At 38.2% G+C, this 23,353-nt stretch overlaps 1 protein-coding gene across 4 annotated transcripts in view; it reads right to left on the bottom strand.

Moving 5' to 3' along the window:
- Positions 1-23,353, bottom strand: part of GTF2E1 (general transcription factor IIE subunit 1) — a 48,545-nt gene that overhangs the window by 11,459 nt on the left and 13,733 nt on the right. For 2 of the 4 annotated variants that reach the window (XM_060010726.1, XM_060010727.1), the window contains exons 3-5: positions 11,431-11,632; positions 8,177-8,418; positions 3,476-3,896 (exon numbers count right to left, since the gene is read on the bottom strand). In XM_060010726.1, the coding sequence (XP_059866709.1) occupies positions 3,476-3,896; positions 8,177-8,418; positions 11,431-11,632 (865 nt within the window). Of the gene's footprint in view, positions 1-2,100; positions 3,897-8,176; positions 8,419-11,430; positions 11,633-23,353 lie in introns of those variants that run through there. The other 2 variants (XR_009519249.1, XM_060010728.1) reach the window with 2 other exon arrangements.

Below are 23,353 nucleotides of genomic sequence, written 5' to 3'. Positions count from 1 at the left end.
GTCCACGTCTGGTGGTGTATTTTGGGGTGTCTGTGGCCTTAGTATGATTTTAGGTAGCCTCTCTGCTAATGGATGGGGTTGTGTTCCTTCCTTCCTAGTTGTTTCACATAGGGTGTCCAGCACTGTAGCTTCTTGGTCTTTGAATGGAGGTGGGTCTTGGCGTTGAGATGAGGTCTCTGGGAGATTATCGCCATTTGATATTAGTGGAGCTGGGAGGTCTCTTGTGGACCAGTGTCCTGAACTTGGCTCTCCCACCTCAGTGGCACAGCCCTGATGCCTGGCTGGAGCACCAAGAGCCTGTCCTCCACACAGCTCAAAATAAAAGGGAGAAAAAAAAAGAAAGAAAGAAAAAAGAAGATAAAATAAAATAAAATAAAGTTACTAAAAAAAATTTTTTTAATTAAAAAAAATGGACGGACAGAACCCTAGGACAAATGGTAAAAGCAAAGCTATACAGGCAAAATCACACACAGAAGCATACACATACACACTCACAAAAAGAGAAAAAGGGAAAAAATATATATATATCGTTGCTCCCAAAGCCTCCTCAATTTGGGATGATTCGTTGTCTATTCATGTTTTCCACAGATGCAGGGTACATCAAGTTGATTGTGGAGATTTAATCCACTGCTCCTGAGCTGCTGGGAGAAATTTCCCTTTCTCTTCTTTGTTCGCCCAGCTCCTGGGGTTCAGCTTTGGATTTGGACCCGCCTCTGCATGTAGGTCACCTGAGGGCATCTGTTCTTTGCTCAGACAGGACGGGGTTAAAGAAGCAGCTGATTCGGGGGCTCTGGCTCAGTCAGGCTGGGGGGGGTGGGGGTGGGAGGGAGGATTTCGGATGTGGGGCGAGCCTGCGGTGGCAGACGCCAGAGTGACATTGCACCAGCCTGAGGTGCGCCGTGTGTCCTCCTGGGGAAGTTGTCCCTGGATCACGGGACCCTGGCAGTGGCAGGCTGCGCAGGCTCCCGGGAGGGGAGGTGTGGATAGTGACGTGTGCTTGCACACAGGCTTCTTGGTAGCTACAGCAGCAGCCTTAGCGTCCCATGCCCGTCTCTGGGGTTTGCACTGATAGCCGTGGCTCACGCCCATCTCTGGAGTTCCTTTAAGTGGCACTCTTAATCCCCACTCCTCGTGCACCAGGAAACAAAAAGGCAAGAAAATGTCTCATCTCTTCGGCAGGTCCAGACTTTTTCCCGGACTCCCTCCCGGCTAGCTGTGGGTGCACTAGCCCCCTTCAGGCTGTGTTCACGCCACCAACCCCAGTCCTCTCCCTGGGATCCGACCAAAGCCCAAGCCTCAGCTCCCAGCCCCCGCGCGCCCCAGCAGGGGCACAGACAAGCCTCTTGGGCTGGTGACTGCTAGTCGGCACCGATCCTCTATGCAGGAATCTCTCCACTTTGCTCTCTGCACCCCTGTGGCTGTGCTCTCCTCCATGGCTCTGAAGCTCCCCCCTCCACCACCCGTAGTCTCCGCCCATGAAGGGGCTTCCTAGTGTGTGGAAACCTTTCCTCCTTCACAGCTCCCTCCCACTGGTGCAGGTCCTGTCTCTATTCTTTGTCTCTGTTTTCTCTTTTTTCTTTTACCCTTCCCAGGTATGTGGGGAGTTTCTTGCCTTTCAGGAGGTCTGAGGTCTTCCGCCAGCATTTAGTAGGTGTTCTGTAGGAATTGTTCCACATGTAGATGTATTTCTGATGTATTTGTGGGGAGGAAGGTGATCTCCACGTCTTACTCTTCCGCCATCTTGAAGCTCCTCCCATAAAGTCATTCTTGAGGCAACTTATTGCCAGAAAAAGTTTAGACTACATAAAATTGCATCTATTATTTGAAACATGACCAATAAGAGAAAATATTCTGAAACACTTTTTTTTTTTTTTTTTTTTTTTGCGGTACGCGGGCCTCTCACTGCTGTGGCCTCTCCCGTCGCGGAGCACAGGCTCCAGACGCGCAGGCTCAGCGGCCATGGCTCACGGGCCCAGCCGCTCCGCGGCATGTGGGATCCTCCCAGACCGGGGCACGAACCCGCGTCCCCTGCATCGGCAGGCGGACTCTCAACCACTGCGCCACCAGGGAAGCCCTGAAACACTTTTTTTTAAATGGGAAGAGTATTCATTTTAATTATGTAAAGATGTTACAGAGCTAGAATAACAAATTTCAGTCAGTATAAAATAGATTTATTGTCAATATTCAGTCATAATACAACCCAGGTAAATGAACCATTACTTTATACAAGGCTCAGATGTTTAAAATCTATCTCAACTTTACACATGTACTATAAAATGATAAATACTTAAAATGACAATGCAAGGGAAAATATTATAAAAAATACAATTGTTGTAGACCTTTGTATGAAAGTTCTTTAAAGTTCTGCCTTAAGGAATAATACCATACTACATATCAGAACCAAAAATAAAGTATTTTCCTTGAGGTTACAATGCTCAATGATATACTGGATGCACTCTAAAATACCATTCCTGACAAGAATCAAAAGAGACAAGGTCATCAATAATGTTGAGAGAAAAAAAAAAGAGAGAGGAGTAATCAATTGTTATATGCTGATTTCTGCTGGAATGGCCTCTTTAAACAATTTATAGCACTGTGGAAGAACTGAAAAAGAAGGGGACCAGTCTCAGCTTTATATAAAGGATTTCCAAATCAGCACACACTCAGACAATGTTAAAGGGTACTGTTCCCAGTGCTCTCCACTCTTCAACCCCTTACATGGACTCCTTATCCTAAGTCTGTGTTTTTTCTCTAATTTCTTCCTAAGGGCTTACCAAACACATTTTCTGTTTTCTATTACCTAACATACAAACCAAAAGGCATTATGCACAACAATAATATCTGTCAGTCAAGTCAGTTCTAAAGACACCAATTTTGGTTTAGATATTAATCATGAGATTTACGCATAACCATCCTTCTTCCACACACAGTTCCACCTCCCCTTACATATTGACTCCATCCTAAACTGTGAAGCAATATGAAGCTTTAAGATTTTTTTATTTCCTTCATCAATGATTTGCCTGTTGCCAAGCTGCTTGGTTGGCAGCAATATCAGGAGCTTTTTGGAATGCTTGGTCAGAATAAATAAAAAGGATGTGATCAATGAATTACTGTAACCTATCAAAGTGGGCTTCTACAGGCAGACATGAAGAATTTACCTTTAGACTTCTCTCACTCATTTCAGAAGGGAGAAAAATGTGTCTTAAAAGGGAAAGAAAAAAGGTGAGATAGGGAAATACAGCAAAATATTAATACTGTAGTAATAGGAAAGGGTATGCTTATAGCCAACCTACCTCATGGAGAAGTTTCTGGCATAAAAATCAAACTTTCTCTCTCTCCCATTACTCTTTGCACAAGATTAACAGTTGATTTACATCAAGAGAGGCAGAAGGCCACTGAACACTTTTCTTCAAAGGTAGGGAATTTCTTTTTAAATGCACATTAGAGAAAGGAGGAAAAGGTAGGGAAAGCTCACTCAAAGAGGTCCTCAAACATGCGTTGTCCCATTGCTATGTACGCTTCCTTTTCATCTGGTGTCATTTGGGCCACCAGCTCTGGCTTCTGGCTCACTTCGCTGTAGGAGAACGGACGGCCAGCCACCATGACAATGGGGTCATCTGCTACTTCCTCAAATTCATCATCTTCCTCATCCTCTTCCCCATGATGTGCAGCCACAGCTGTAGCACAGGGTGGAGAGTCATCGTCTGACTCACTGGTCTCACTCTCAGAGTCACTGCCATTGGCAGTGGTCACAGGAGCAGCTGCCCCCACTGAGCCTGCTGTGGCAGAGGGGGTCTTCTTCTCATGAATGAGCAGTGCTCGCATGACCTCCTCATTATCATCTGGCCCCGCACGGCCTTCCTCACGCTCCTGAAACGAGTCTATATCTAAGCCACCTGGAAGGGAAAAAACCAGAAAGTCAGTACCCTTAAACATAAAAGGCATTCCTTTATAAGTAACAAAATACATAATATTTTAATATATTATATTTAAATATAGGATAATATTATAAAATAACACAGACTTCACTGGTTCCATTTTTTGAGCTACTGTCCACAAGATATTCAAAATGTTTCTCACAAACTGGAACTTAAGTAGCATAATGGTTAAGTTGACCCTTGAACAACGTGGGTTTGAACTGTGCAGGTCCACGTATACATGGATTTTTTTTTTCCAATAGTAAATACTACAGTACTACATGATCCATGGTTGGTTGAATCCATGGAGGTGGAGAAACCATGAATTTAAGTTATACTCAGATTATTCCCTGCACAGTTCAAGGGTCAACTGTACATGGGTTTTAAGAAATATATGGCTTGGATCTGAATTCTGGTTCTTCCACATGCAAGTTGTAACACTTTAGGCAAGTTATTTAGTCTCTAAACTTTGGTACCTTTTTCTGTAAGATGGGATAATAAAAGCATTTGTCTTCTAGGGCTCTGGATAAGAAAATGAAATAATGTCTATGAAGGACCAATTTTGTAGCTGGCATAATAGGACATCAAAATACGGCTCCTTATCTTACTCAGAGTAAAAGCCAAAGGCCTTACAATGGCATATAAAGTCCTACATCATCTGAACTCCTCCTGCCCACCTACTTATCCCTTCATCATTCTGCTCCTGTCACAGTGGCCTCCATGGTATTCCCTGTACACACCACACACACACTCCTACCTCAGGGCCTTTGCACTGACAGTTTCCTTTGCCTGGGATATTTTTCCTCTAGGTATCCATACCCCCTTACATCTTTCACGTCTTCACTCAGATTTCACCTTCTTTCAATTCATCCCTACCTCTATATTCCCAATGCTCTATTTTCTTCCCCATAGCATTTATTTTCTAACATAATAATTTATGTCTATTGTCTTTGTCACCTACTTTCCACAGCTGTAGGTTCTCCACAACAGATATTTACCTTTTTTATTCAGTGATATATCCCATGCATCCAGAATAGTGCCTATTGCTTGTTAGGCACTGAATAAATATTTGATGAATGAGTAAATAAATGGCAGTTTTATTTTCCTGAAGCAAATTAAGTGTACTTTGAACTGTTTATCTAGGAATCTAGTATCAGAAATGAAACTTCTCCCACCACACACCTCCTATCATTTTGTGTACATATTACAGATGAAGAATTTAAGAAAAACATTTATATTCTGAAAATAATACAAAATATAATGCCATTTAAATATATAAAAGAATTTAAAATGTTGATTGAAACCTGACTCCTTGATTCAAATCCTGACTCTTAACACTTTTAGCTGTATGATTTTGGCCAAGTTACTTCATCTTTTTCTGCTTCAATTTTCTCAAGTACAAAAAGGGGGAAAAACAGTATCTACCTGACTGGATTATTGTGGGTATTAAGTGAATATTTGTGAAGGCCTGGCACTTAGATTAGTGTTACTTATTATCAAGAGAAGACCCAGAAATGGCCAATTCTGGCCATGGATGAAGTGAAAGCATCTTCTCATTAACATATTAGGATGAATTAGTTGTAACCCTGGACATTTTAGAAAGTATAGAATTCCTGAGATAAGATATTGGGCACATAAGAGAGAGAAAGGGAAACAGGAATTGAGAAGTTAAAAGTTTAGATTAGAGAAAACAGGCTTTTGATAACATGGATGTAAAAGTGAGGGTTAAAATCAAACTTAACCATTTTAAAATAGTGCCAAAGGCTGAACCTCCTCCTTAGAGCCCTTATTACCAATGCAGTATTTCAAAAGGAAAAAAAGACAAGGAATGTATGCAAGTCTCTAAGACTTATACACTTCGAAAAGAATTTTCCAAATACCTTAATATTACCAACATAGTATTTTGAATAATGCTTAAAGTAAATACAAAATTAGAGGAAAAGCAATTTAGTTTTGTAAATTAAATGAAGTCATATCTGAAAGATTTCTGACAAGGTTCTTGAGAGATTTAGCCAAAAAAGGAATTATTCTGTTACAGATGAAGACAGAAAACAAAAAATAAGGATAAATGAACAAATTTCTAGATGGTAAGGTAGAAACACTAGTTCTAGGAGCAGTCTTATTTAATAGAGTTACAAATTACGAAGATGTATCCTGGGAAACTGTCAAGTTCACTGATGATGCTAAGCAATTCTGGGTTCTTAAAGGCCAAACTGATAGCAAAAAAATATAGGAAGAGCTGAAGGTTGTATAAGTGGGCAGAAAAGTGGCAGATCTATTTCAATATTGGCAAGTGTAAGAAAATCTGCCTATAGAAAAGTAATCTAAAATATACTAAAAAACCTTATCCAAGTTATCAAATAAAGGGCAGGAGAGGGTCTGAAAAAAATCTCTGCACATAATTCTAAAGTTATTGGTCTTAATATGCTTCCAGAAGCAAAGCAATAAACTGTCATGTAAAAACTAGAAGGATATTTGAGATAAAACTCAAATAATTAATGATAAATTCATGCATAAATAACATATATTGCTCTGGTCACTAGGTCTCAAGTAAAGTATATTACAATTGGAGATGGTCCAGAAAAAGATAATTAAAATAAGACAAAAACTGTAGGTGGAGATGGCTTGGGGGAAGAGAATCCTTTGTAAGGAAAGTAGAATCAAAAGGAATTAGAACTTTCAGTAGAGTAATAAGGACATGATTGAAGTCTATAAAATTCTGAAAGATGTTAAAATAACTTGAACTCTGAGGAAAATTAAGTGTAGGACAAATAAGACTCACTTCACACATTCACTGGATAGAGCCTATTCAACTATAATAAAACCTAACGAAGACAAATTTAGACATAAAAGCATATCCTATTTTATACATAGAAGGAAATATTCACAAAAGGGAACAGGGTAGACTAGATGACTTATTTAAAGCCCTTATGATTCAAGTTGTACCATTCTAGGAATTATAAACATTGACTGTTAAACATATGAGCCTAACTGTATACAATACTTGCTAACAATAGTTTTATTTCATTCAATTTTGTTCCTAAGTTCACAGAAAAAAAGGCTTGGTTGCTTCAAGAACAGGCAAGAAGCCAAGTTGGGGAAAACGAACCTATTAAATAGTTGACAGCCTAACTACTATGTAACCTAAACCAATATGCACCAAAATAACTAAACCTCATAGCCAAGGTAATCAGTGGGAAGGAGGGAGAGTAAAGTATGATTGCCAAGGAAAACTTTTTTCTGGTTGGAATTAAAACACCAAAGAGAATCACACTAGAGAATCACACATCTGCTTTTACCATGACTACCCAACTCCACACTACTTTTACAATTCTCAGCATACACAGTAATGAAACGCTAATTATGAAGGAAAAAGAGTTTAGAAAAAAAAGTCAAAAAACAAGTGGTTTTTAATTACTGATGATTCTTTAGTATTAAAGAAACAGACTCAAGTGATACGTTAGTAATGATACATAACCTAGGAATAGGGACGGGTAGGTTCTAATGCTGATGAAATCTAACCAGAGGGACAGACTCCCTCTTTCACCTCTGTTTCCCAGTTTCTGAGCAATACTTATCCAGTTTTAGTCTCCCATTTTCTACCTAGTCCTAAACCATCATCACCCAAAGTCTCTGAATCCAGTAATTTGAGACTAACATTTAAAAAGTAAAATCGTGCAGTTCTCAAGCTTCTGATTATTATATAATTCTTAACGCTTCAGGGCTCACAGAGATTTCCAAAATCTTCTAGTATAAAGTTTTGCCAATCTTCTTGGATGGTGAGAATCCTTGTCTTTACTCATTTGGTATCTTTTTATATATTTCAAGTAGCGCATCTCCTTGGTATTTATGAGGAGACAACATAACTAGTATATAGTTATGGCTCCTAATTCAAAGAAACAAAAATGCGTGCAAGTTAGGGCAAGAGAAGATTAAAGAAGAAATGAATTTGGCCACTTTGAACACAAGAGTACTTTTTCAAGAAATTAACATAAAAAATGACAATTTCTTAAATCTAAAATGGAAATTTAAAAAGCTGTCTGTTTTTTCAACTAAGTTGAAGTTTAATACAAGTATACTGGTTGGTTTTAATGCTTATTGCTCAATTTACTTCCTGCTATAATGCAATTGTTTTACAAAACAGACACAGTGGGTTTCCAATAAAACTAAGAATTGTTTTAAATTCTAGGTGATTTCCTAGGTCAAGTTCATTTTCTACCATACCCAAGACATATTCATCTTACTTCTTCTACTCTTACCTTCCTTCATCTCTTCAGAACTATATGCTCCTTGGACAGTGCTCTCTCTTAACCAAATAGGTCTCTCTTTCGCAGATTTCCCCTCCAGTGAGGCTCGATGAAGATCTTCTTGGTCATCCATGTTAATGACAACATTCTGAGTGTATAAGTCCTCATAAGAGGGACCCTTGGTGGCCCATGCTTCCCGGTGGTGCCCACCTGCCAGGCCAGCAGCTGCAGCAGCAGTTGCTGCACGGTCCTTGCTATATAACAAGATTAGAGGAGGAAGGGAAGAAGAAAACTTGAAGTCTTGGTGCTAGAAAAGAAGGGCAGCTGGGGAAGTAGTTACTGAAGAATTACATATAAATTCTATCTAGCAATCATGCACACATGCTTTCATAATTCTGGAAAATCCGCTCTTATACCACAGGGTGAAAGTTACATTGGTTAGAACAACTCATCATATTTATATTTAAGTTTCTCAAACACTGAATCCTCTGGTGTATATAAATGCATTAGGTGTATATAAATGATTGAGGTTGTACAGATTAAGATGTTTAAATAAGTCTACTTAGAGAGAGGGGAGAATGAAATAGTGACATAATCCACTTAAAGACACTAGTCTGGTGAAAATCTCTCCCAGTAACATCTTTGATGAGTATTTTGTTTAAAAACAAAACAAAAACCCCAAACAAAATAAAACACATGTTATATTTTAAAAAGCATGCTCTCAGCTCAACCCAGAAGAATTCAAAGTAGTTCTGTGGGCTTTTCCCTTTCTTTTGTGTGCTGAGAAGCTAGAATAGTATTCTACAAAGCCAGACTTCAACTCAGAATTAATATTCTGCGACTCACCAAATAAGGCAAATCTTTATGCAGAGATCAGTTTCTTTTCAAGTTGTATCTGTCCATCTCTGCACCAATGCTGACTCTCCAAATCCAGGCCCAACCATTATTTCTACCCCACAGCAACCATGATCTGTTTCTGGGTCTATTTTTTTTGTTTCTTACTTCTACTATCCATGATCTTCTTAGTCTGTTCCAGGTTGGATCATTCCTTATCTTTCTCTAGTCACTTAACGTTTCCTCATCTCTATGAGTTTTCAGCCTTTCTGCTGCTCCCCGTTTTATCTGATCATTTCACTTTCAATGTGCTCCACATTCTTTTGAATATACCTGATTTTCTGTGTGTCTAAGCTCACACCTTGTCTTTCTTTGCCTGCTACTGATGCTTTTCTGCATCAAGTTCTAGGCATGACTGTCCCTCCCTTTCTGTTTAGACAGCTCTTTTATTGCACAAACTATCTTCATATTTCATGAACTACCTGCTTATTTAGTACCTGTTCTGTATCTTTCTCCATACCTTTTGCTGTGTTCCTTTCTGTGTCTGCTGACTGATTCTCTTGGCCCTATGTTTCTCCTTTACTTCTCTGCCATTTTTCCTAAATCTTTTCCATGAATCCTGGATTGTCTCCTGTGTCTCATTCTGAGCCTAAGCAATACTTCTTCATTTATCTTTAAGTTCTGTATCAGTTCTCTCTCTCAGAAGCCATTCACTGTTTTTCCTTCTCTTTGGTCCTACTTCATATCTGCTTACTCCACTGCTCCTCATTTCTTCCTGGGCCCACTCACATCTACTTGAGTTTTGTCTCATGTTTAGTTGAGATTTCTCTGACGTATACATGTCTCTGACTGGCCCATTACATCTCTCCCTGAGAATACTGTGTTTCTGACCAACCTCTGGAGGTAATCGTGGGTTCATCCCATCCCTCCCTCCTGTTCTGCCTCTGGATATCTACAGACCCACTGCCACTTTTTCTATCAAAAAAATGCACCCTCTCTAGTTGTACAAACCATGCTGATCTGGTCACTTAATCCATGCCTTGTAACTACTGCCTTTAGCTGTACCAGGGCTGCTTTGTAAATCACTCTTTCCTATAGCTTTTTCATCAGTTATTTGCTGGCCCACTCTGAGTCTAGGCCTACGAGGCCATCTCTCTGTACCCAATCTACCTATTTGTCTTACTATATTTTAAAGTCTTATGTTACAGCTTTTTTCCATCTTAAAACAGGACACAAGGAAGGGATGGTCCAATTTTCTGTGCTTGAACATTTTCATCTAAATGTGACCACCTTAGGCTAGCTCCCCTGGTGGTGCCAAGAGGAAAACCAACAGGCCAAGTTTGGCAGAGTAAGTATGGAACAAATCTAGATCCTTGAAGATGAGAAGCTGTGGAATTAATTCTGAATTGTGCTACCTAAGGGCTTCTGGTCATGCTAGAAAGTTTTTCCTACTGTTGAAGCTACTTCTAGTTGGTTTTCTGTTATCACAGATAAAGGTATCCTAACTGACACAGATGCTAGAAAAGAAAATTCACAATAACTTGTACAGATACAAAACCTTCTGTATAACTGGATTGTTTTTAACCACCAAAAAGAAACTCAGTTTGCTCAGGACTGCCCAGAACTGGCTTTTCTGCAGCATCAGTACCAGAGGGCACAAAATACTAAGAGTGCTCCCAAAATCTATAGAGTTACAACTTGGACTACTGTGTTCTATGGAAGGGAGTAGACGGGTATAAACTCTAAAAGCCCTCAGCTTGAAACTGGGAAGAAGAAAGAAAAAGGAAAGAATAGGAGAGTACTCTCTGACCTCAATTCTCAGTTATACTTTTCAAAGAAGAAAAGCCACTTTTTATGGCATGGCAAAATTAAGGCTGCCTCTGCAATTCAAAAATTAGGGTACACTGACAAAAATAGGGAGCCACAGTAAGAAGTATTAACCCATAGGTAACACCCACTATACTTCGCTTTCAAGAAAGTTGCATTGAAAACTAAGGAAGGCAAGAAATGTGTGGTTAAAAACTTCAAAAACAAACATACAAAAAAAGTGAAAGCTGTATTCCTTAAAGAACTTCAGCCTTCAGAACTTGACTAGGAAAATTCAGATATCCCCAAAAGGCACAACCAATTTAGGACTAACTAACAATTGGCTGAGTTGCAGTGGGCCCAAGCAGATTGAGTACTTAAAAGTCAAACCTGACTATTTAAAGATTTTTGCCTAGGGCTCATACTGTTCTGCATTCAGTACAAACAAATTTCATCACAGGCACAAGTTAATACGACATGTGTGGCAGAGCTTAGAATCCACATAATCTTATAGTTTTTAGTCTCCTGGTAAATTACTTACCCAATCCTGCTCTCCAAAGTACAGGTAGTTAAAACAAGGGCAAGCTTAAAAGTGTTCTTGGTAAGAGCACAGGGCCTATACTCACCTCTGTTTCAGGGCTGGTATTTCTGTGGGTTCTGGCTCAAGTATTTCATAGGCCAAGTTCACATCCTCTGTCTCTCGAAGCAAAGCATAAATGGGCTCAATTTGTTCATTAAACCTTGCCAAAAGTGTGCGTGCATCTTTTTTGGGCATTGCTGATTCATCTTCTTCTACCTCTGTATGGCAAAAAGTACAGCGGAAAGTTCCTATAGAGAAAACAAAAGTGTCAGGTCAGTGAAGAGAAATTCTCAAGACTAGCCTTTAGCAAACAGTTTATATCTCCACTCTTCCTCCAACATTTTATTATTAAAACTTTCAAAAACATGGAAAAGATTAAAGAAGTTTACAGTGAACATCCATGTGCCCACCACTGAGATTCTACAATTAACATTTTTCTATACTGGATTTATCACATATCTATCCATCTATCATTTTTTGAAGCATTTCAAAGTAATTTCACCCCTCACTGCAGCACAGCAAACAGATTTTAATCACAACATTTCTAACATACATATACTTACTTTAACTTAAAATCAAATTCTTTACAGCTTACCACTGAAACCTGTATCCTTTTCCAACAGTTTTCTTTTTGCACAGTACACATTTGAGTCTATGTCATGGGGAAAGCCAAATAAGTACCTAAAACCGAAAGTCTCTGGTCATTCTGTACATTGTAACACGGTTATTTCTTCAAATTTATTAACTATTTACATCTAAATAACTTTAACCAATCCATTTCCAAAATTAAAGTTCAAGAAGCCTTTATTGTTATTTCTACAGCCTTCACATTCAGCTTATAATTATATTGTAGTAATTCCTTAGAAACATCACAGATTTTTCACTTCTACTATTATTTCACTAATCTGGGCCACCATTACTTAGCCTGAAATTTAGCTTCCTAAATCTGGTCTTTGAACCTTTAGGCTCTCCCTCTCCAATTCCAAGTTTCCTAAACCACCATTTGAATCATCTCATCCCCCTGCTCTAAAGTCTATCTGATGGCTGAACTTCTAAAGTCCACAGCATCAAATCTAAATTTCTCATCCTAACATTCAAGAACCTGTATAACTTGATCCAAAAATATCATAACCCTACCACAGTCCTTTCTTGTCAAGTAAATTCAAACACTTGAGAAACAATATATTAGTCATTAACATTTATCTTATTTGTATAAGTGCTTTCTTTCTAAAGCGCTTCAATTTACACTTTTTGATCCCTATACCAATCCTGTAAAATGACGTCAGAACTGAGGATCTGAGTTTTGTGATTTGTCCAAAGGCACATAGCCAATAAGAGAAAAGTAATAAAAGCAGCTACTGTATACCGAGTGCTTACTAAGTACCAAGTATTGCCAGTCATCTGAAGACAGTATTATTATTATTGCCCATTTAAATCTGTAAAATACAGAGGTTCTAAGGGGTTGAGTAACTTGCTCAAGATCTTATCACTACTAATTGGGAGGTGGTGGCAGGATTCAAACCCAATCTATTATGATGAAACTCACACTCTTAAATATTACTTAACACCACTAGCCCCACTTGGATCTCCAGTTTGGTCCTTATTCCCAATGCCAGGGCTATGCATCCTTCTTTTCTAACCTAATTAACCCAAGAGATTAAAAGAGATCACACAAGCACTTAATGTCTGGCACATAGTAAGTATGCAAACATTTAGTTTTAAATAGCCCAATATATGACTGACACATAACCCCACCCCCAACCCCTCTTCCCCTAGTAAGGAATAAACAAACTAGACATCTCTGCTTCAACATTAACACTAGATTCTACTGATGTATTTCAAACAGAATAAGTTTCTTTACTGCCTCTCACACATAAACAACCAATCACAAGTAAATTCTTTGTTCATACACCCTGTCTAAACACTCTTAATCCATCTTCCTGCTATCCATATACTACCTCATCTTTTACATCTATTTCAAATAAGTGAGAGAGAGAAAAGCAGCCCCTCATAGCTAAGAAGGAACCTAGCACTCATAGCTAGGCTGTGATGCTTTTCTGCCAAACGGAATCTCACAGATCACCAACATCAGATAAAAGGTCCTCTGAGACCATGATGCAAGTGAGGCAAAACCAAGCCAATCTGAATCTGTCTGAATATAGACAAAAGCAAGATCTCTGCACAACCACACACACACACACACACAAAAAAACCCCAGCTAACACGAATGACTGCTACTTCTTTACCAATTACAGTTTTAGCCTCACCCTGGTCTTCTCACCTCTGGCGTAAGATTTATTAAGATATCCAATCATAGAATTACCCTCACTTCTTTTTTTGTTTTGTTTTGTTTTGTTTTATTGTGGCACGCGGGCCTCTCACTGTTGTGGCCTCTCCCGTTGCGGAGCACAGGCTCCGGACGCGCAGGCTCAGCGGCCATGGCTCACAGGCCCAGCTGCTCCGCGGCATGTGGGATCTTCCCAGACCGGGGCACGAACCCGTGTCCCCTGCATCGGCAGGCGGACTCTCAACCACTGCGCCACCAGGGAAGCCCTACCCTCACTCCTTGATAGTACCTAATCCACAGCAAATCCCCACCAATTCCCTGAATCCTCCCCAATATTATCTAACAAAAGCCCATATTCTCTAAGTTTGTTCAGCATAGTCTTGCTGAGATACATGGTTTCTTATGGTGTGTGGTTTCCTTGCTGCAGAAAGCATCAACAAACCCAATTTTGTACACTGTGGGCATGATGGTCTTTGACTAATGGGCATCAACATAAATATTCTGGCTTAACTGATCAAGAATACTATTTACCAAAATAAAGAAAGAGGAAGAACAAGTTTGTTTTTCTTTGTGGGAGAAAGATACCTTTCTTGAAGAAAGATAAATAAAGATTCCTTGCTTTAGATATCTGAATCTATGTTGCCCAATGGCCATCAAAATGGATATGTCAGAAGTCAACTTATTACAACTGCTTAGAGCTCAAGAGTGGAATGTAAGACTAGAAATTTTGATATGAGAATCAACAACATATAGATAGTAACTGAAGTCATAAAGTAGATCAGAGTATCCAGAGATTAAGGAGTAAGAAGCATGGACAGTCAAGGTATAAACCCAAGGAAAGAAGAATCGTTGAGAGATAGAAATGGTACAGCCAGAGGGATAGGATGGCGTTTCAAGGAGGAAATGGTATGGCACTAATTTTCAAGGTCAATAAGAATTGGAAGCCAGCCTTTATATTTAGTAACAAAGGGTAAATAGAGACCTTGGCTAGAGATGTTTTAGTTTGTATGCTATCTTAGGGTATTCTCTAACTATTCCAGCCTGCCTCAGTCCCTTCTCTTCAACAGAAATATAAAGAAAATAATCCATGTGGGAGTTAAAACATAAGTCATACAGAGGCATACCTCAAATATATTGCAGGTCCAGATCCAGGTCACCACAATAAAGCAAATATCGCAATAAAGTGAGAGCGAGTCAAAAATTTTTTGGTTTTCAGTACATGAAAATGTTATGTTTACACTATACTGTGGTCTATTAAGTGTGCAACAGTATTAGGTCTAAGAAAACAATGTACATACCTTAATTAGAAAACACTTTATTGCTAAAAAATGCTAACCATCATCTGAGCCTTCAGCAAGTTGTGGTAGTAATGTCAAAGATGTTACTGACCACTAACCACATATCACCATAACAAAGATAACAAAAAAGCTTGAAAGATTGCGAGAATTACCAAAATGTGACAGAGAAACATAAAATGAGCAAATGCTACTGGAAAAATGGCACCAACAGACTTGCTCAATGCAGGGTTGCCACAAATTTCAATTTGTAAAAAATGCAATGATCTGTGAAATGCAATAAAGCAAAGCACAATAAAACGAGGTATGCCTGTAAAGTAAGGTCTAACACAGCTCTCAGATACCTGCTGAATTGAAAATCACAGATGTGGGACTTATGTTGACTGCTGAAAAATGAGCGCTTACAGAGACCAACAAGGAGAACTACAGAACACTGCAGAAGAAAAATTATCTAGTTTAGTAGTTTTCAAATTATTTTTAAAGGAAGAAATCCCATTCCTCAAGTGAAAAAGTACCTAAACATAAAAGTAAGTGCTCTGGTTGAAGAATAAAAAGATAGCTAAGCAAAGGGCAACGTTATAATCCTCTCATTATATGTCTTCAAAGCATTACAAATCAGCCTCCTCAATGTTTTGTACCAGGAACACTTTGCTGCAGAGCCTTTGTACTTGCTGTTCCCTCTGCCCAGAATGCTTTTCCTCCAGAGAGTTAAATGGCTCGTCTCTTAACTTCAGACCTTTACTCAAGTCACCTCCGTGAGAGCTTCCGTGGCCAACATTACCTAAAATTTCAACACTGTCCTGTCCTCCCTTTCTTTCTCCTTAACATTTGTCACCATCAACATACTATGTTTTATTACCTAGTTTATTAGGTTATTTATCATTGAGATTGTCATGTTACCCAATTAAAAAGAAATGTCCTCCCAACTACCCCATTTTTCTCTTGAAGATAACATACGTTCCAAACTTCAGTGTTAAGTAAACAAATCAACACACTTGCCAGTGTAGCTTAACTGTATAAAATAGCAATGCTTTTATTTTGGGAAAAGAGAGAGAAAGATAGATCACTGTTAACATCATTTCATAGAAAGATGATTTCAGAATGATAGTCCTTGAACTTGAATAAATTTAGTTTCATTAAAAAAAAAATAGGGAGAAAAGAGAAAACACAGTATAGTCATAAGGAACCTGAGTTCTAGCCTCATCTAGGTACCTTTCCAGAGACCCAGGCTTAATGTAGATTAAGGCTTAACAAGAATTACTTGTAGAGGGCCCATTTTGCGTTCTGAAAAGAGTGGCTTTCATATTACTATCAAAAACTGTGACGGGTCTGAAATTTTACCCCACTCGTAAACTAACAAATTATCCTACCACGGTTTTATAGATGCTGAAGACAGACACAAGACTTACAGATTAGAGAAAAGAACTTTATTACTCATGGCAATAGCAGTACCAGTATCAGGTTTTGTGCCAGTTCCCTGAGTCCCATTTCTCATAGGGTAACACAAAGATGGCCAGGTGACAACTGTACATGCAGTGGATCATGTTCCATGAAAGAAACCCTGAGCTTAGGAACCCAAACCTTTTATAATGGGCATAAACATGCTTATCTTTTGCTCTGTAGGGTGCTACTACCTTTACCATGCTGGACACTAAGTAAACACACTCTGAAGGGAGACTTTTTTATTATACTGAATAGCAAGCAAACCTGCCTTTTGCTCTGGAGAGAAACAATAACTCTATCTTCCAAGGCTGCTCACTATATAAACCTCCTTGAAAAATACAGTCTAGAAAAAAGGCAGTCAGTAGCATCTCTGCTTGTAAAACATACAAGACATGTGAGAGACCCATGGAGAACTGTCTTCCAACAACAACCATGTCTGGCAAACATTACAAGAAGAAAAGCTAGCCTGACATCTGAGTCTTATGTTTATCATAAAAACACAAGTTGTAGACAAGAAAGCAGCCTGTCAAAAACCAGACCTGGAGTCCAAGAAAAATAAGAAATTCTACATTTTATGGAAAATGACTTAAGATTAGCTTAACATACCAGGAGCATTTTTTATAAATTTTACTAAACATTGTAAAAATGCAAATCAATTTCCCCAAAATCTGAAAGGGAGATGGGGCTCAGCACACACTGTACGAAGTACCATTCTACTGAGGGGGCAGTAGTGTAACACATATAGACACAGAATCTGTCATCCAGACGCTTAAAGTTTAATAGAGATGAAAGGTATCTGGAGACAAGGAATCTAATGCATACCCCTTGTGGAGAGCTGCTGTTAAGTAATCAATATAAATATCTCAACTCTTCTTGAAACTGGACTATACTATACCGCACAGAATATACTATTCAATAAGAGAAGAAACTGGAATTGAAACTCAGAGCTCTTTACCATTTTTCCCTTGCCACACATAAGACCAAAAAGCCACATAAGGGAGAACATGCAAGCTAGATCAAAGAATGTGGCAGCAGAGAGAAAATGAAGGCTACGAAGATTCTTCAGGCAAAGCTTGACAGATGATGAGATAAGGAGAAAAAGAAGAGTTCAATGATAACATATATGTCTGATCATATACACCCATAAACCACACACACCAAAAAAAAAACTTAAAAAGCTACTTTACAAATATTCCCACGTATTCATCATAGCCAAGTCTGTGCAACAGTATTATTCAAATCTAACATATGAGGGAATAAAGACTCAGAGAAGTTAAGTTCACCAGGTCATAGCGTAAAAGCAAAAATCATTAAGCCTGGATTCAAATACAAATCTTTCTGATTCAAAAGAGTAAATTCACCGTACCATCCTGAATTACACATCCTTTTCCTAACCTCCTATCATCCCTGCCAGCTACAATTTAGCAAACTTTTCCCATGTATATACATAGGTTCTAACTTTTAAAAATATGGAACAGGAGAGGATTTGTAACAAAAAATTTATTTAACATTAAATGTGCATCACATGCCTGGCATTGACTCAGCTGAGTCTTAATGTATCAGGTTTGCAAGAAGGATTAAAATATATCCAGATGTAGATAATTACCAGGCATTGAAAATAGGGAGAAAAAAGATCTTTTAAAAATAGATATTTCAAAACTATATTTTAGGGTTGTCCATGCAGTAGTATATGAATGTCCCAATTCTATGACTCAGGACTCTTTTAGTGAAGTTAAGTTATTACTCCAAAATGAGAAAAGAAATAGAGACCTACTTGTTGGGATGGGAGGGAAAGAAGAGGGACAGTGAGGGGAAAGAGGGCCATACAATTTTAAGTTTCTCCCAAAATAAGAAATGTAAAAATAGAAAGGAATCAAGAGACATGGGGGAGGGGAGAGAAGGGACTGGGAACAAAAGAAAAAAAAAACAAAACAGTAATGTTCAACAAAATTCAAACTTAACACTTTCCTTTGCTAAACACAGAAAACGAAAATTCAGGTAGTGTCTATTATGCTGGCCAAAGTCTTCTACTTAACTGTTTATTCATCATTTTAATTATGTGAGTATTCAGTCAAGGGAACAATGAATAAATACAGGTAAAACCAAACTGGAAAAAAATGTTTCTCCTCCTTAGTTTAACAAGAAGAAAATGCTTTGGAAATTTATCATAACTGAGGAAAAGGGAAGAGGACATTATGGGTCAAATCCCCAAATAATTAGATATTACTTGGATTGTGGTTCTTCCTTCTTCGCTCCAAAATACACAATGAATAGGCATCAGCTAATGCCTAGAGTTCACTGTCAAAGATTTATCAAACATATTAATTGCAACTGGAATATTACTCAGCCATTTTCCTACCAAAAATAAAATCAATCAATCAATCAAAATAAAAGAAGCCCAATTGTTTTGATATGCTACAGGTGCTGCAGTGCTGAAGCAGGAGTCATGCTGCAGCCCAAGTCCTCAAGGCTGGCCAAAGAAACAGGCAGGATCAAACCTTCCCTGCTGCAGAGTTCTCAATCCAACATGGCACAATTAACATACCAAGGATTTCCCACATTCTGCCTCCCTAAATCTTGCTAATCATCTTCTGAGCTGCTTTTTTGGAGCTCACATTCTACTGGGGAGTAGTCAAGACAAAAAATAACATCAGAGGTTGATAAGTATAATAAAGAAAAACAAAGCAGGTGGCCTCCTAGAATGAGTTTGGGAGTGTTCCTCCCCCTGCTATATTTTGGAAGAGTTTGAGAAGGATAGCTGTTAGCTCTTCTCTAAATGTTTGATAGAATTCACCTGTGAAGCCATCTGGTCCTGGGCTTTTCTTTGTTGCAAGATTTGTAATCACAGTTTCAATTTCAGTGTTTGTGATTGGTCTGTTCATATTTTCTATTTCTTCCTGGTTCACTCTCAGAAGGTTGTGCATTTCGAAGACTTTGTCCACTTCTTCCAGGTTGTCCATTTTATTGGCATATAGTTGCTTGTAGTAATCTCTCATGATCCTTTGTATTCCTGCAGTGTCAGTTGTTACTTCCCCTTTTTCATTTCTAATTCGATTGATTTGGCTTCTCCCTTTTCTTCTTGATGAGTCTGGCTAATGGTTTATCAATTTTGTTTATCTTCTCAAAGAACCAGCTTTTAGTTTTATTGATCTTTGCTATCGTTTCCTTCATTTCTTTTTCATTTATTTCTGATCTGATCTTTATGATTTCTTTCCTTCTGATAACTTTGGGGGTTTTTTGTTCTTTTTTCTCTAATTGCTTTAGGTGTAAGGTTAGGTTGTTTATTTGAGATGTTTCTTGTTTCTTAAGGTACGATCGAATTGCTATAAACTTCCCTCTTAGAACTGCTTTTGCTGCATCCCATAGGTTTTGGGTTGTCGCGTTTTCATTGTCATTAGTTTCTAGGTATTTTTTGATTTCCTCTTTGATTTCTTCAGTGATCTCTTGGTTATTAAGTAGTGTATTGTTTAGCCTCCATGTGTTTGTATCTTTTACAGATTTTTTCCTGTAATTGATATCTAGTCTCATAGCATTGTGGTCAGAAAAGATACGTGATACGATTTCAATTTTCTTAAATTTACCAAGGCTTGACTTGTGACACAAGATGTGATCTATCCTGGAGAATGTTCCATGAGCACTTGAGAAGAATGCGTATTCTGTTGTTTTTGGGTGAAACGTCGTATAAATATCAAGTCCATCTTGTTTAATGTATCATTTAAAGCTTGTGCTTCCTTATTTATTTTCATTTGGGAAGATGTGTCCATTGGTAAAAGTGGGGTGTAAAATTCCCCTACTATGATCGTGTTACTGTCAATTTCTCCTTTTATGGCTGTTAGCATTTGCCTTATGTATTGAGGTGCTCCTATGTTGGGTGCATAAATATTTACAATTGTTATATTTTCTTCTTGGATTGATCCCTTGATCATTATGTAGTGTCCTTCTTTGTCTCTTATAATAGTCTTTGCTTTAAAGTCTATTTGGTCTGGTATGAGAATTGCTACTCCAGCTTTCTTCTGATTTCCACTTGCATGGAATATCTTTTTCCATCCCCTCACTTTGAGTCTGTATGTGTCCCTAGGTCTGAAGTGGGTTTCTTGTAGACAACATATATATGGGCCTCGTTTTTGTACCCATTCAGCCAGTCTATGTCTTTTGGTTGGATCATTTAATCCATTTACATTTAAAATAATTATCGAGGCCACCATCACCCTGATACCAAAACCAGACAAAGATGTCACAAAAAAAGAAAATTAGAGATCGGTATCACTGATGAACATAGATGCAAAAATCCTCAACAAAATACTAGCAAACAGAATGCAACAGCACATTAAAAGGATCATACACCATGATCAAGTGGGGTTTATCCCAGGAATACAAGGATTCTTCAATATACCCAAATCAATCAATGTGATACACCATGTTAACAAACTGAAGGAGAAAAACCATAAGATCATCTCAATAGATGCAGAGAAAGCTTATGACAAAATTCAACACCCATTTATTACAAAAACCCTCCAGAAAGTAGGCATAGAGGGAACTTACGTCAACATAATAATGGCCATATATGACATACCCACAGCCAACATCGTCCTCAATGGTGAAAAACTGAAACTATTTCCACTAAGATCAGGAACAAGTCAAGGTTGCCCACTCTCACCCCTATTATTCAATATAGTTTGGGAAGTTTTAACCACAGCAATCAGAGAAGAAAAAGAAATAAAAGGAATCCAAGTCAGAAAAGAAGAAGTAAAGCCGTCACTATTTGCAGATGACATGATACTATACATAGAGAATCCTAAAGATGCTACCAGAAAACTACTAGAGCTAATCAATGAATTTGGTAAAGTAGCAGGATACAAAATTAATGCCCAGAAATCTCTTGCATTCCTATACACTAATGATGAAAAATCTGAAAGAGAAATTAAGGAAACACTCCCATTTACCACTGTAACAAAAAGAATAAAATACCTAGGAATAAACCTACCTAAGGAGACAAAAGACCTGTATACAGAAAATTATAAGACACTGATGAAAGAAATTAAAGATGATACAAACAGATGGAGAGATATACCATGTTCTTGGATTGGAAGAATCAACATTGTGAATACGACTATACTACCCAAAGCAATCTACAGATTCAATGCAATCCCTATGAAACTACCAATGGCATTTTTCACAGAACTAGAACAAAAAATTTCACAATTTGTATGGAAACCCAAAAGACCCCAAATAGCCAAAGCAATCTTGAGAAAGAAAAACGGGATCTGGAGGAATCAGGCTCCCTGACTTCAGACTATAGTACAAAGCTACCTTAATCAAGACAGTATGGTACTGGCACAAAAACAGAAATATAGATCAATGGAACAGGATAGAAAGCACAGAGATTAACGCACGAACATATGGTCACCTTATATTTGAGGAGGGAAGAATATACAATGGAGAAAAGACAGCCTCTTCAATAAGTGGTGCTGGGAAAACTGGACGGATACATGTAAAAGAATGAAATTAGAACACTCCCTAACACCATACACAAAAATAAGCTCAAAATGGATTCAAGACCTAAATGTAAGGCCAGAAACTATCAAACTCTTAGAGGAAAACATAGGCAGAACACTCTATGACATAAATCACAGCAAGATCCTTTCTGACCCACCTCCTAGAGAAATGGAAATAAAAACAAAAATAAACAAATGGGACCTAATGAAACTTCAAAGCTTTTGCACAGCAAAGGAAACCATAAACAAGACAAAAGGACAACCCTCAGAATGGGAGAAAATATTTGCAAATGAAGCAACTGACAAAGGATTAATCTCCAAAATATACAAGCAGCTCATGAAGCTCAATATCAAAAAAACAAACAACCCAATCCAAAAATGGGCAGAAGACCTAAATAAACATTTCTCCAAGGAAGATATACAGATTGCCAACAAACACTTGAAAGAATGCTCAACATCATTAATCATTAGAGAAATGCAAAGCAAAACTACAATGAGGTATCATCTCACACCTATCATAATGGCCATCTTTAAAAATCTAGAAACAATAAATGCTGGAGAGGGTGTGGAGAAAAGGAAACCCTCATACACTGTTGGTGGAAATGTAAATTGATACAGCCACTATGGAGAACAGTATTGAGGTTCCTTAAAAAACTAAAAATACAACTACCATACGACCCAGCAATCCCACTACTTGACATATACCCTGAGAAAACTATAATTCAAAAAGAGTTATGTACCACAACGTTCACTGCAGCTGTATTTACAATAGCCAGGACATGGAAGCAACCTAACTGTCCATCGACAGATGAATGGATAAAGAAGATGTGGCACATATATACAATGGAATATTACCTAGCCATAAAAAGAAACGAAATTGAGTTATTTGTAGTGAGGTGGATGGACCTAGAGTCTTTCATACAGAGTGAAGTTAAGTCAGAAAGAGAAAAATAAATACCGTATGCTAACACATATATATGGAATCTTAAAAAAAAAAAAAAGCGGTTTTGAAGATCCTAGGGGCAGGACAGAAATAAAGACGCAGACATAGAGAATGGATTTGAGGACAGGGGAAGGGGAAGGGTAAGCTGTTATGAAGTGAGAGAGTGGCATGGGCTTATATATAATACCAAATGTAAAATAGATAGCTAGTGGGAAGCAGCCACATAGCACAGGGAGATCAGCTCAGTGCTTTGTGACCACCTGGGGGGTGGGATAGGGAGGGTGGGAGGGAGACGCAAGAGGGAGGAGATATGGGGATATATGTAAAAGTATAGCTGGTTCACTTTGTTATAAAGCAGAAACTAATACACCATTGTAAAGCAATTATACTCCAATAAAGATGTTTAAAAAAAAAGAGATAATGGCTTAATGTTTCTAGACAATTCTATGAAAAAAATTTGAGTAAATGTTTTTTACTTCCCCTCACTCAAGAAGCTTCCAGGAAAA

Source organism: Delphinus delphis, chromosome 4, assembly GCF_949987515.2.
Source record: "Delphinus delphis chromosome 4, mDelDel1.2, whole genome shotgun sequence".
NCBI lineage: Eukaryota > Metazoa > Chordata > Mammalia > Artiodactyla > Delphinidae > Delphinus > Delphinus delphis.
Note: the sequence above shows the minus strand (reverse complement) of the source record. Positions and strands in the feature narration are given on the sequence as shown.